Raw genomic sequence first — 12828 nt, 5'->3', positions numbered from 1 at the left:
CGAACGATTCAAAAGATTCGAACTGATCTCACTAATTTGACCTGGTACATGAAACATTTTTCCAAAATATACTTGATCAGCGCAGGACCTGATCTCCGCACCCCCAGGGCTGGGAGCCCTGCACAGCACCAGGTCAGCGGTGCCCACCCCGGGGCGTCTGAGCAGAAGGCAGAGGCCCGGCTCAGTGCTGCTCCCAGGAACTCGAGCTGTAGCATCCAAGGCAGCGAGGTACAGCTGAGTGCATAACAGCTGCTGTGTTTGCCTACACACTGACTGCACTTACTCACGGCTTTATAAAGTGCTTTGGCACTTTGAGTAAGAACCGCATTACATAAAGCCCAATTCCATTTTATTTACAGCGGGTGGAGAGTTACCCAGTTATAAAACACAATGCGCAGCTCCCGCTTGCGCACAGCTCTTGGCAATCAATCTTCCTTGGCTGTAGGGCTTTTGACGCCCTGCTCCACCGAAGCTAGGCTATCAACTTTCCCTTTACAAGGCGCAGCCTGGGACACAGATAACTGCCCATCCACCTGGGCTCCCAGAAGAGATGTTCGCACAAGGAGCACGGCTGGCGTAACTCCCCAGAGCCGCAGGTAACGGATCAAGCCTCCGACTTTCGAGAACGCCGAGATGGAAAGCATGTGCCTACCCTGGCGGGAACGGCAATGAAAACACAGCCAACTTGCGTGCACAGATACTGCGTGATTTATACGGTGCCAAAGGGGACGCATGCCGATCTCCACGTATACATTAAAGCAAGTCCCTGCCCCGAGGACCATAGCATTTAATGTATGCAGGCAATGTGAGTAAAGGAAACCCGAGAGAGGGGATGAGACTATGGAGGGAGGGGATGAGAGATCTGGAGGACTTCCTTGTCCAGTGCCCGGGGGCTGCAGCGTTGTGAGTGATTGTGTTGGGTTAACCTGCCAGGGGGGTTATTCTGTATGGACTCTGCTGCATTTGAGGCGGGGATTTGAGGTTACGGGAGCAGAGGTTATGGGATGGAGGTCAGGGAGAGGAAAGCAGGGAGAGGAAAGGCGTGCAGGATGGGCTCGTGATGCTGTTACACCGTGAATGGGGTGGAGGTAGGCGTGGAGGAAGGCCGGAGGGAATAGGATGAGGATGGGAGCGTGGAGGAGCGAGCAAAGGGGAGGAATAGGGGATGGGAGGAGAGGCGTCGGTAGGAGCAGAGCGGTGGAGGCAAAGGCAGGGGAAGGGTGGGATGTGGGAGGCGTTAGCCAGCCCCATGGTGCGCTGGGGAGACGTGGCCCATCACAGGAGATGGAGACGGCTCTGCGGCGGGCCAGGCAGAAACAAAGTGAGGCCTGGTCCGAGCCGGGGCCACCAGCTGAAGCTTGGACCAGGGTGGCGGGGTCAACAGACCCGAGTCTCAACCCCTTCCCCCTTGCTGTCCTCGGGACACTTTGGGGACTGCGTGGGTTGGAGAGCCCACAGCCACGACTGCTGGTTTGGGAGTTGCTCCCACTCAACGTGGGCCACCTAAAAGGGCTTGGGCTGCCCTTGAGCAAATCCAGGCTCCCGTGTCAGGCAGCCCATAACTGGATTTAGTCATCCAGGAGTGGGGCTGCCGGTGTCCGGCCACCTCTCGAAAGAGTCCCCCTCCGGCTTGCTGCCGCTGAGTCCAACCTCTTCTCCACCACGGGGATGCTTCACCCTCCAAAGCAGGCAAAGCCCCCAGCCACAGATAAGGGCGAGGGAGCCCTTAATTAAGGGCTGGGTCTGAGTCCATATTAAAGATGTCCACATAAACCGTGGTATAAACCAGCAATGTCAGGCCTGAGAGCCTGGAGGGGAGCAGCGGGATGCTGACTGCTGGGAAAGAGCCGGCTCTCTAGCTGGGCTCCGTCCGTGTATCTGGGGGCAAGGGCAAGTGAAATATTAGGCTGATACGGGTCACGTAGCAGCTGGGTATAGGCCTGGGGGGGTGCCATTGAACTTGGGGCGATGCCTGCTCGTGGCCGGCCTGCAGGGCCATTGCCAAGGAGCTCAGCGGGGGGCTGTCACGGACTCATTGGTTGCTCTGGCTGGGAAGAAAAATGGATCCTACATCCTACTTGACAGTTTTGGGTCTCAGAGACCCCGGTCAACCCTGGTGCAGCTGAGAACAGCGCCGATCAATTATGCAGCTTCCCTTCACGCCACGTGCATTGCCATGTGCACGGCCACGGGAGCCCAGGCACGGGGGCCACGTGGGACCGGCAGCTGCGACCGAGCGCGCTGAACTGTCATTTCCAACGCTGCTCTCCTCGTGCCAGGCCACCGCGGCTGCTGACTGGGCACCTCTGAGGACAGCGCTGGGGAAGAGGACGCAGGGGACGCTCTCCAGGCCCACGTGGCAGAGCAAAGCGGGCTACGTTTCTGCAGCTGGAAGGGTGGGTTCCCGGGGGCGGTGGGGAGGGGAAGGAGGGGGCATCTCTGCAATGAAGAGTTTAGTCTTTCCTGCCATTCTCTCTTCCATTTGTCACAGGTCAGCCTGTGCTTTCTTTCCCCATGAGAGCGTTTCGCTTGCAAACACACTCGGGGCAGCTGCGGGCACTGCGGGCGACGGAGCAAAGTGTGGGCAGGGCCCTGGGGAAAAGCAGGTGCAGCTCTGCTTGTGGGCTCCAGTCAGCACCTCCTTCCCCCTCCAGCTTCCCTGCAGCAACCCCAGCCCCCACAGCCGTGGACAGGGGCTATCAGAGACGGCATTGAGAATGGAGTTGGAAGCAAGGGCTGCTTGTTTCTCTTCTGTTTGCCCCTGCACCATCCTTCCCATGCTGCTAGGACTTCACAGTCATGGCTACTCCACGGCTAACATCCCCACTACTCTCCTCTCCAGGCCCCTGTGACATTTCCCCTTGCATTGGATATTCCTCCAGCCTTGAGAGCCTGCATGCGTGCATCAGATAGCACCTGAGAGCAAGGTGGGGCATAGGAAAGCCCCACGAGATGCAGAGAGGGGTATGGACAGCAAGAAAAACCCCTGGAAGTGCTGTGAGCAAGGCTCAGAGCTGGGGCAGGAGGGGAAACGGGAGTCGGAGACCTAGGAGTCAGAAACATGTAACACAGGGGAGATCAGGGAGGAGGGGAAAACCCCAGACTGGGATAAAAACCTCACTGAACTGAACTCGAGGGGCCCGGACACAGCACTTGTCCGTGCTGTCGCAACCTGCCGTGTGAAAAAGCAGGAGACACAAGACATAACCCCCCAACCTGGTGTGCACGCACCATAAGCTACTAGATTTCAGTGCAGAATTGCCCCGACGGAAACAAGCAGCAAACGTTCATCGATGCAGGCGACACTGGGGTAGGGGCCCCGTGCCCACAATGTCCTGGGCCAGCCATTTGTTCAGTGCAAACAAGCTACCGCCTGGTGGTAAGGGGCTATAGTAAGGCTGACTGTGGCAGCTAGCTGAGAGCGACTGGTTGTCTGCCCACTCTGGGTCCCGGTATCATTTATGCTGGCAGGAATCCATCATTTGTCTGCACCCCAAGGTGTCCAAAATTGCCACCCCGTAGGCCCTGGAGCAGGGCTGAGTTGCTGCAAGTCCCTGGGAGTTGAGGATATGCAGAACCACTCAGCAGAGGCTCTGGGGACTGTTTCAGGGCACGTGCATCATGCAGATAGAAGTTAGGCTAGAGGAAATGGGATTTCTGGATGTCCGACATGCCACCCACCCTCCCTGCTCGATGAACCCCCTTACCCAAATGCAGCCTGTGTCTCCCCCACCTCCCAACATAAAATCCACCACCTCCGCTCCACTCTGCCGTTCATGACAACCAGTCCGATCCATTGTGCATGGAGATCACCTCCCCCACGGCCCTCAGCAGGACTCAGGCAGGTGATATGACAGGTGAAATATTATATTGTATTGCCTTGGAGCAAGCGGCAGGGACACGAGAAGCACGGCGGTGGAGCCGAGGCACTCCACTGCACCTACCTCTGGCAGACAGCTTCTTGGTGTTTATGATCTTGGCTGCATACTCCTGTCCCGACAGCACCTTCACACATCTCCGGACAATTGAGAAAGCACCTCTGGGGAAGACAAGAGCCCAGAAAGAAAGCGTGAGGGTTGGGTCTCGGAAAGGGAAGCAAGGTGCCCGCATCAAGGAGTTACCAGCCTGGGCGTGATCTTGGGTAGAGCGGGGTGGGGGTTGTGAAAGGTGGTGAGCTGGACCACGACGATCCAAAAAGCACCAGAGGGCATCACAGGACCGTTATGACAGTGTGCCCGTGGTACGGAGAAGCAAGAAGGGACCGTTCGGTATCAGAGAAGTTCAAAATCCATCCTCCCCTTTTCAGCCAAGCACATTCGCTTTCCTCCTCTCCTGAGTGGGCAGGTCTTTGCTGAGCCACCGTCTGTCTTTCCAAACCTCTCTCAATCCACAAGGCCATATTCACCAACAGCTTTTGCTTATGAAGGGGTAACAGAAATGAACTGCATTGTTCCCACAAAACCCTCCGGCTTGACATCAGTGTCCTTTTTTTAACTGGGCGTCGTACTGAGCGATTACAGCAATAACACAGGGAAGGTGGGTGCACACCCCACATCCAGCATAGGGATCATCCCTGGTCGCAAACACTGCTGGTCCAGGGCCCCGTGCCACAGAGAAGGACCGGGGCCAAGTCAGGCTATTGCACGAGGGTGGCTGCATCTTGGGGTCACCCAGTGAGTGAGTGTTTCTTAGCCGCTCACGTGCATCTTGGGGTCTCGTGGATGGATCTACCTATGGCATCTTGCTAACATATAAAGGTATGTCTCAGGATCAATGTGCGAGGCTGAAGATGGCATGGGTGTCTCTGGGTGAGACCCTGTATGATTAAATGCATGTGCATATGTTTCTTGGGGCTGAGCGTGAGGAAAGCAACAGAGAGAAGTAGAGGTGGGGGTTTTCTAGGTCTGTTGAATGCATTGGAAAACTGAAAACCGCCTCTTAACCCTGAGCTGTCAGAAGCACCTCCCCGTCGAAGCGAGAGCTAGCATTCCCTGGGACTGCCCAGCCCCGGGTCGCTGCTGAACGCGGTCCCTCCCTGACTCAGTAGAGACCAGCTGATGTTTTCCACCCCACACCCCCCAAATCTGAGCCTGGGTTTCAGGCTCGGAGGGCAAGGCACCTTACCCAGCATTACACACACACATGCACAACTACAAACACACCCTTCAAACATCCATGCACACGTGTGCACACAGACACCACTCAACCATACAGGCGTGCATACATACACACACGCAATCAGACACTCCTCTAACCCTCCACGTCCACACGTGTCACCTGCACCAGCCACACGCATGCACATAACCATAGGGACACCCCACGAACCGTACACGTGTGCACACCCCATCCACGCACCCCTGCGCTCAGACGCGCGCGCACATGCATGCAACGGCCCTGCTGTGTAGGAGCAAAAGCTCTTTGTAGCGTTCTGCCAAACCCATTCAAATCAGGCAAATAATAACTATCAAAAGCAATTCCACCTCCAGCCCCGCCTCCCCTCTCCCCACAAACAAGCTGGAAAGCGATGAAAGAGGAATGGGGCCGCGGGCTCCCTGACGAGGCCTGGGGAATAATGGATTTTCCCAGTGGGGGCGGGAGGCGGTGGGCAATTTGGGTTTGAATAGGAATCCGTAGCCAAATAGGCGAGCGGCGGGGTGTGAGGGACGGGAGCGCGGAGCATGCTGGATCCCGGCGGAGAGGCAAGCCCACACACCCCGAGCCCCCATGGAGAGCGCTGCATGGGCCACATGGCAGCTGCAGGCAGGGCTGGGGAGAAGCTGCTTCTCTGGAGGGCTTGAAAGGCTTCAAGAGCTACGGGGGATCTCTCCCTGCCCCTCCGGCTCGCGGGGTCTCTTTTGGCCCCAGAGACGCCGGGCCAGGAGGTTGGATTGCAAAGGGGCAGGGGTGGGGGCCTGCTCCTCCTTGGAGTGGGTGATGGAGGGCAGGAGCAATGCCTTTGGGGTGGCCCCCCAGGCTCTGTGGGTGGGCGTAAAGGAGGGAGGTTTGGGAACAGCTCCGTGAAGCTGTTTCGACTCAGTGGTCCCTGCACCTCACCTACACCAGCGCGCTGCCATCCACAGCCCCAGCCTCCGTTGCATCTACCTGGTCTAGCTTCACGGGCTCTTTGGGGTAAAGACCGGGCCATCCCGTCCACCCCGGTATCAGCGCAGCGAGGCAGCCCCCGGGCATGATGGCAGGACACTGAAGAGCTGCCCTGTCCCATTCACACGGCTCCCGGATCTGGAGTCACGCTCTTTCCGAGAGCCTCAGCTAACGGGGGCAGAGCTGCGGAGAGAAGCCGGACCGCGCCAATGCAACAGCAGTCCTCCGTTGCATCTACTTGACTGCACAGGACTCCTAATTTGAGGCCTGACTTAATTTTTTTATCCCTGGGGGCAGGCAATGCCCTCAACTCCCACAGCCGTGGGCAGGCCCTGGGGCCCAGAGCCCATCGTGGGGTAACCCGTGCCCTGAGACCAACAGGAGCCACCCTGTTCCCATCCTGAACTCAGGGGGAGGCTGGTAAACCCCGTCAGGAGGGGCCCCTATACCACAGGCTGAATCATTGGTGTCTGACTCAGTAAGGAAATCTTCCATGTATGTTAACCTAAGCCACCCAGCAAGAGAAAACCCTGTGCCGAGACCCGAGGAGAGAACTGCACCGGGGGAGTTTCACCAACGTGCTCTTCCCTGTTTGGTGTCTCAGCTCTTCCCTAACAGCCCCCAAGCAGAGCCGGGGACAAGGTCTGAACTGGCCACGGAGGGCAACAAGCGGCACTGGCCTTTCCGCTCAGGAAACGTCAGCCTCGGTGCGGCTCGAGAACGTGACACGAGTTCTGCGGGTCTCAGCCCGGTCTGACCCGGATCCCTTGCAGGGTCTGCCACGTAGCACAGAGTCGCTCTGCATGGGCAAAGCTGGGGCGAGTTGGAGCTGGTGGTTCGTCGAGCCCAATGCCCGCTTGCAACCTGTATCAGATCAGACCCCCACGGCAGGCAGAGGCAGGGCAATCTGCTCCCACTGCCCTTTACCCGGGTCGCCAGCCAAAGGGCTCCAGCCCGGACACACACGGCTGCAGATCCCTCCCCGGATGATCGTGCCTGATATATGTCCAAGCCCCTTTGAACCTTGCTGAATGCTTCACGTCAAGAACTGCCTGTGGCACTGAGCTTGGCAGCCTGATCCTCCATCATCTGAGACCATGGGTTATGGTTTGGGGGGATTTTTTCTTATTTCCTGCCTTTTCATTCCATCAGCTGCCCCTTTATCCAGGTGTTACAAAGCAGGGAGGAGAGAATTTCCCAACCAACCTGCCTTGCACCCCTCATCATCCAGTAAACCTTTATCTTGCCCCTTCTTATTCAGCTTCTTTCTGCCATAAGCTAGCCTGGCTGCCGGTCGGATCAAAGGATCCCTATGCCTCACTCATCCCTTTGAGACGGGGTGACCAGCGCTGCATAGGATGCTCCAGGTGAGGCCTCCGCACTGATTTACACAAATGCCTTATAATATCCTCTGCATCGTTGGCCAGCCTGCTACCTCTGTGCTCGAGCCTGCTTCTTGTTTGGACCGCAGCTACAGTGAGCGGTGGCTCCATCCAGCTGCCTCCAGATGCTGTTCTGGAGTCGGCGCGGTTCACTTCGACACGCGGGATGGGCTGGGAGAGCAGGGCCAGCCACGGATCGGGCGGGAGCCCGGGGCCGGAGGTGCCTCGGCAAAGGGATGCAGAAGGAGAGCCAGGGCTGTTGCTCAGCAGGCAGGAGCTTTGCAGAAAGGCAGCATGGAGGTGTGTGGGAGAGCCTTGCATATGGCCGACCCTCATCCCAGCGAACGTGTGTGGGTGAGCGCTTCTCCAGAGCGCTTGTACATGCCGCACCGGGAGCGCGAGCTGTGTGGGCATGGGCGGGGGGAGCAGGAGGGGCACCATTTGCTTTTTGGCAGGGGGAAGGGAGGCACGATCCTGTGCCCTGCCCGAAGGCCACACACCCAACCACCCCACTGAGCACCCCGCCTACACCAGGCCTGCCTCCAGGACCTGCTTTAACTGGGGATTGTGCCTCACCCCTGCCAAAACCTCTCTGGTTGCTGTGCGGGGGTGCAGGCCGAGGGGTGCTTTGGGATGCATCCTCCGAACATGTTCAGAGGGAGCTCTCTGGGCAACCTCTAGATGGTCTTCACCTGCCTCCTGCAGCGTGTGCATGTGTGTGTGTGTGCAAAAGGGGCAGGGGGGGCTAGGTGCATGTTGCCCGGCGTTACACAGGCCAGTGCACTAGTGCTGCCACTCGATGAGGCAGGCTCTGAGCCCGAAACCAGCAGACTGCCACCAGTTAAACCCGAGAGCTACATCCAGATCGCTGCCTTGCACCTGTTGCTGACACCAACAACGGTGGGTCTCCTTAGTGTAGCCCAGGCTTCGGGACCTGGGGGTTGCTGTAAGGAGTGTTCTCCGGGTGCGTGGTCTAGGGAATTGGGTGGGGGGCATTCAGGGGGGACAGCTGCAATGTGCACACATGGGGGTGCGCGCGCGTGTGTGTGGGGGGGGTAATCCCAGCAGCCCAGTGTGCACACTGCAGGGACCGTGCAGCATCTGCGTGGCACAGGGATGCTCAAAGCAGCCTCAGCCTATGTGGGGGTGAGGGAACGGGGGCTTGTGTCCTTGCAAACATGCTCACAGCTTAACCCCCCCATCTCTGCTTCATTTGCTATTGCAGCCCCGGCGCCTCCCAGTCTCCAGCTGATCGCCTGCACTTTAAACTGGAGCAGCTGCAGCCAAGGCAGCTGCACACCGGGCAGCACGCTCTGCTCCTCGCAGTTGTTTGAGCCGCGGAGAACCCATCCGGTGGCTGTGACACCCCCCAGTCCTGGTGAAACCTGGTGCTCGGCCACGTCTCCTGCGGGCTGGATGGAGGGCAGCTGCCAGCTGCATAATGCTCCAGGTTTATCCTGCCCAAGGAGACCCTTCCCTGCTCTTCAGCTTCCCAGACAGGAGACACCAGCCCCCTACTTCGGAGGTGTCTCCACCTGCCTGGCCCCGCACCACCAGGGAGCACTTCTGAGCATGCACGGCCCCCTGCCTCCCTGCATAGGAAGAGCCCCTGCCCTAGACCACCCCCGGCTCCTTCCACCTCCGCAACCACGGCCCTCCCTGCATGCACCTATGCAGAGCTGCTGCGGGGAGATGCAGCTGGAGGGTGGCCTGCCAAGGCATTGCGGCGTCGATAAGAGCTCTGTCCCAGGTGGGCCTGCTCCCACGGGCCATGGGAAAAGGCCCCGGCGCGGAGCCAGCCCTGTCAGCGGCAGGACCCCGGCGCTTCTGACACGGGGACATTGTGCTTCTCCTCGTTTCACACCTTCCCTGCCAGCACCAGGCGGAGAGGCTGCCTCCTCCCCCTCTTCCACACCTCCTCCTCCTCCGAGGCATTTTAAGGCTCGCTCTCCTTTCTAGAAAGAAGAGTGTGGGCTGGGGTTTTTTTGTTCCCTCTTCTTCTTCTTCTTCTTTCTTTTTTTTTTTAAATGAAATCTTCTCTCCCTGCCTATCTGGGCGCGCAGGGGCTGATTATACAGTGCCGCATGATAATTTCCTCCTGGCCCTCCTCAACCTGCCGTGGGGGCGGTTGCAAAGGGGAGCTCGGAGCCAGAACGAGGCGTTCCTTTTGTTCACCTCCCGCCGGTTGCCTCCGGCTTCGAGGAGTCTCTCCCATCGCCTCCCCAGCCACCAGCCACCAGCCCCTTTCTTTGCCTCTCTGCCCGTCCGCCGCTCGCTTGGCTGCCTGGCCCCCGGGGCAGGTGGACTCCGGGATCCCTGTGGTGACTGGCAGGAGGGAAGACACGAGTCAGTGGGCCACGGCCAACTTGGAAACGGGCTCTTCTGAGAAGAGCTGCCTCGTTGCCCTCGCTGCCGGTGGGCGGCTGGGAAGGAAGATGGAGCCTGGGCTGGTTTCCTCCTCGCCCTGGGTTGCTTTGAAGGGGTGGCTCCAGAAGCAATGCCCCGAGCATCCTTCCTCCCACCTGCCCAAGCATCAGAGCCCGCTGCTCCAGCCTTGCCCCGAGTAGGGCCCACCTGTACCCGCAATGGCAGGGAATGAGCAAGGCAGAGCGAAGGGGCAAGAGTCGTACCAGCCAGGACCCACAATCCTTCCTATCGGTGGTGACGGTGCTTTCGGGGAAGACCAGAAGCCCCCATAACTCACGGGACCACATGCAGCACTATATAGGAGTGGGGAAATCTATATGGGGAACTCTCCTTCGCCCACAACCCCATCTCCTACAGCTGGGCCGGGCTGTGCCCACTCCTAGCTGCCTTGGGCTGGGGAGTGGGTGGCTGAGCAGACCCTACCTCCACAGAGCGAATTGCCATCTCTGGGCCATTTGCCTTTGCAATGACTTCATGGCACTGACATGACACTGATGGCCAGATCTTGTCTCCTTGGGAATCGCCGCATCCCATTGCAGGAGACCGGGACTGGGCACTGCTCCCCCCAGAGCCCCGCCATCGCTGCCGGAGGAAAAAGCACGTGAAGTTCCTCTTCCTCCCTACCCCGGAGCACTCCCAGTCCCAGGCAGGATCAGATCTGAACCCCGTTTTTCCAGGGGCATAGACAGGAGCAACCTCTGGACCCTCTTTCCCAGAGGAAACAAGGATGCCCTGAGCTGCATTTTCACACTACTTTGAAAGGAGAAGTTGCAATCCCAGGGTTTTTTTCCAGGCATTGATGGGCTCCAAAACAATGTGATGGGGAAGCACCAGCCTATTGCATTATAACGCTCCCCAAATCAAACCGTCTGGTTTGCTGTACCGTCCCCGAGTCCACGTGACATGTCCTCGTCTGATGGAAGACCCCACGGAGCTAATGTTTCAGGAGCTCCCTGGCCCAATTATGTCCCCCAGGATGCTTTGTGCTGTTTGGGCCGTGGGTAGTCAGTGCTACATTATGGGAGACATGGTGCTCCAGGGAGATCAGCCCGTGGGAGAGAAAAGGGACCCAGACCACAAGTCCTATGAGCGAACACCCGGATGGGGAAGCCCTGTTTCTCATGGGTCGAAGTGAGGCCAAAGGAAAGCTGTCATTCCGATTTCTAGGAAAAAATTCAGGCCAATTACAAGTCTCCCATCCAAAATTTTGATTTTGTTGAAGCTGCATTTGATGCAGAGAAATGCTTCCTATGGAAAATCCCCAACCGGCCCAGCCCAGAGGGTCACGGAAACCCACAGGGAGTGGACCTAAGTGATGCAGGGGCAATTCCCTCTCCTCCAGCTCAGAGACAACGCTTAGGAGGTGCTTTGGGATAAGCGAGATCTCTCCATTGCCCAGGAAAGGAGAACGCAGAGTCGGGCTCTGCCTCGTGGGTCGCCCCTCTTTGGAGATGTCTCGGCCTTGGGGTGGGCAGCATTGAGGTGGAAACCTCCCTCTCTGCATGGCAGGCAGGAGCAGACCTCCTTAGGAGATGGGGCTTGGATCGAGCCCCGTGGGGTGGGGAGCTCGGAGGAGCGGAGCGAACCCAAGCTCCTCTCTGCAGCCTGCAAACGCTGCTTGTTTATTTTTGGCTTTGGAAAAGCACATCCATCTGCGTTGCCTCTGGTTGAATGAAGCTCCGCACAAAGCTGCCACCCGGATCGGCTGGCTCGGGCTAGGACCCCCATGAATTGCAGATGGAGGCTCGAGGTGTCAATGATCCCACTGCCCTACCCACGAAGGCAGGCACTTGCCAGGCCTCCGGTCTGCCCTGTGCCATCTGCTACCGGCAAGTAGTGTCCCATCCCGTCACACCTCTTTCTCCCCACTCATGCCCCAATTGCCCCCTCTGCCCTGTTGAGACCCCCCCCACCCACCGGCTGCCGTGCGCCCTGCCCGTTCTCATCTCCTCCAGTCAAACCAGTGGCGCTGGAGAGCACTTCCCCCAGCTCTCGTCCCTCCCGCACCTCGACACCACGCAGCGGTGGGTGAGAGCACAGCCGGGAGAAGAAACCTCTGGAAAAACACAGGTCCAGAGCAACACCTTGCAGACAGCTGATAGGAGAAGCATCCCCCCTCCCCGCTGCAACACCATCTTTACTGCCACTGATTGCAGGGACCTGGTCACTGACTCATGGCTCCACTTGGGTTTTCTGCTCCCATGAGTGACGCAGTCACCAAAGCCTGCTGCAAGCACCCGCAAGGTGCGGAGCGCCCCGCAACGCCCCACTGCCTTTGCACCGACGGGCACGGACCTGGGCGCAGCTCAGGAGCAAACCCACGCTGACTTCCATGGGGCGCGCACCTGTTTCTGACCTGTTTGGGCTTCTCCTGCCACTTGAACTGGAAGTGTTAGCCACTTTCAGTCCAGGAGAAAGCAACCTCTCTCCTCTTGATCTCTCCATCCTCGCCCCCTCTTTTTTCTCTGGGTTTCTATACCCACACGCCTACGCGCCACCAGCACTGTATCCACACCCACTTGTGTGCACACAGACTTAGGAAGGCACTGACACGGCTGTGCATGGAAGGAGCGATGGATGCGCTGGAGCAAGCGTGTCCACCACTGCGCATTCAGGACTTGCGCTTGCACACGCAGATGTGCCCCAAATGCAACAGATGGGCAGTGCACATACATGTGTGCTCAGATGCCTCTAATTGCACGCTTAAAATCTGCACACAAATGTAACCCATGTCAACAGCACTCACACCCACACATTCAAAGAGGTGCACTCCTTTGGACACAGGCGTAGAGGGATGCCCAAGCATGCAAAATGTGCACACACATGCATCTCTGCATACAGACACACGGCTTCATCCTGCCAGGCATTCAGGGGCCTGATTTCCCATGGGAGCAGGTGTTCTGGACCCCGCAGGAAT

At 58.3% G+C, this 12828-nt stretch overlaps 1 protein-coding gene across 1 annotated transcript in view; it reads right to left on the bottom strand.

Moving 5' to 3' along the window:
• The window catches only part of CAMK2A (calcium/calmodulin dependent protein kinase II alpha), a 54011-nt gene that overhangs the window by 40180 nt on the left and 1003 nt on the right, over positions 1-12828 (bottom strand). Inside the window, exon 2 of the mRNA XM_006021157.3 lies at positions 3945-4039. Within this exon, the coding sequence (XP_006021219.2) occupies positions 3945-4039 (95 nt within the window). The remainder of the gene's footprint in view (positions 1-3944; positions 4040-12828) is intronic.

The sequence above is a fragment of the Alligator sinensis genome, unplaced genomic scaffold, assembly GCF_000455745.1.
Source record: "Alligator sinensis unplaced genomic scaffold, ASM45574v1 scaffold550_1, whole genome shotgun sequence".
In the NCBI taxonomy this organism is placed as follows: domain Eukaryota; kingdom Metazoa; phylum Chordata; order Crocodylia; family Alligatoridae; genus Alligator; species Alligator sinensis.
Note: the sequence above shows the minus strand (reverse complement) of the source record. Positions and strands in the feature narration are given on the sequence as shown.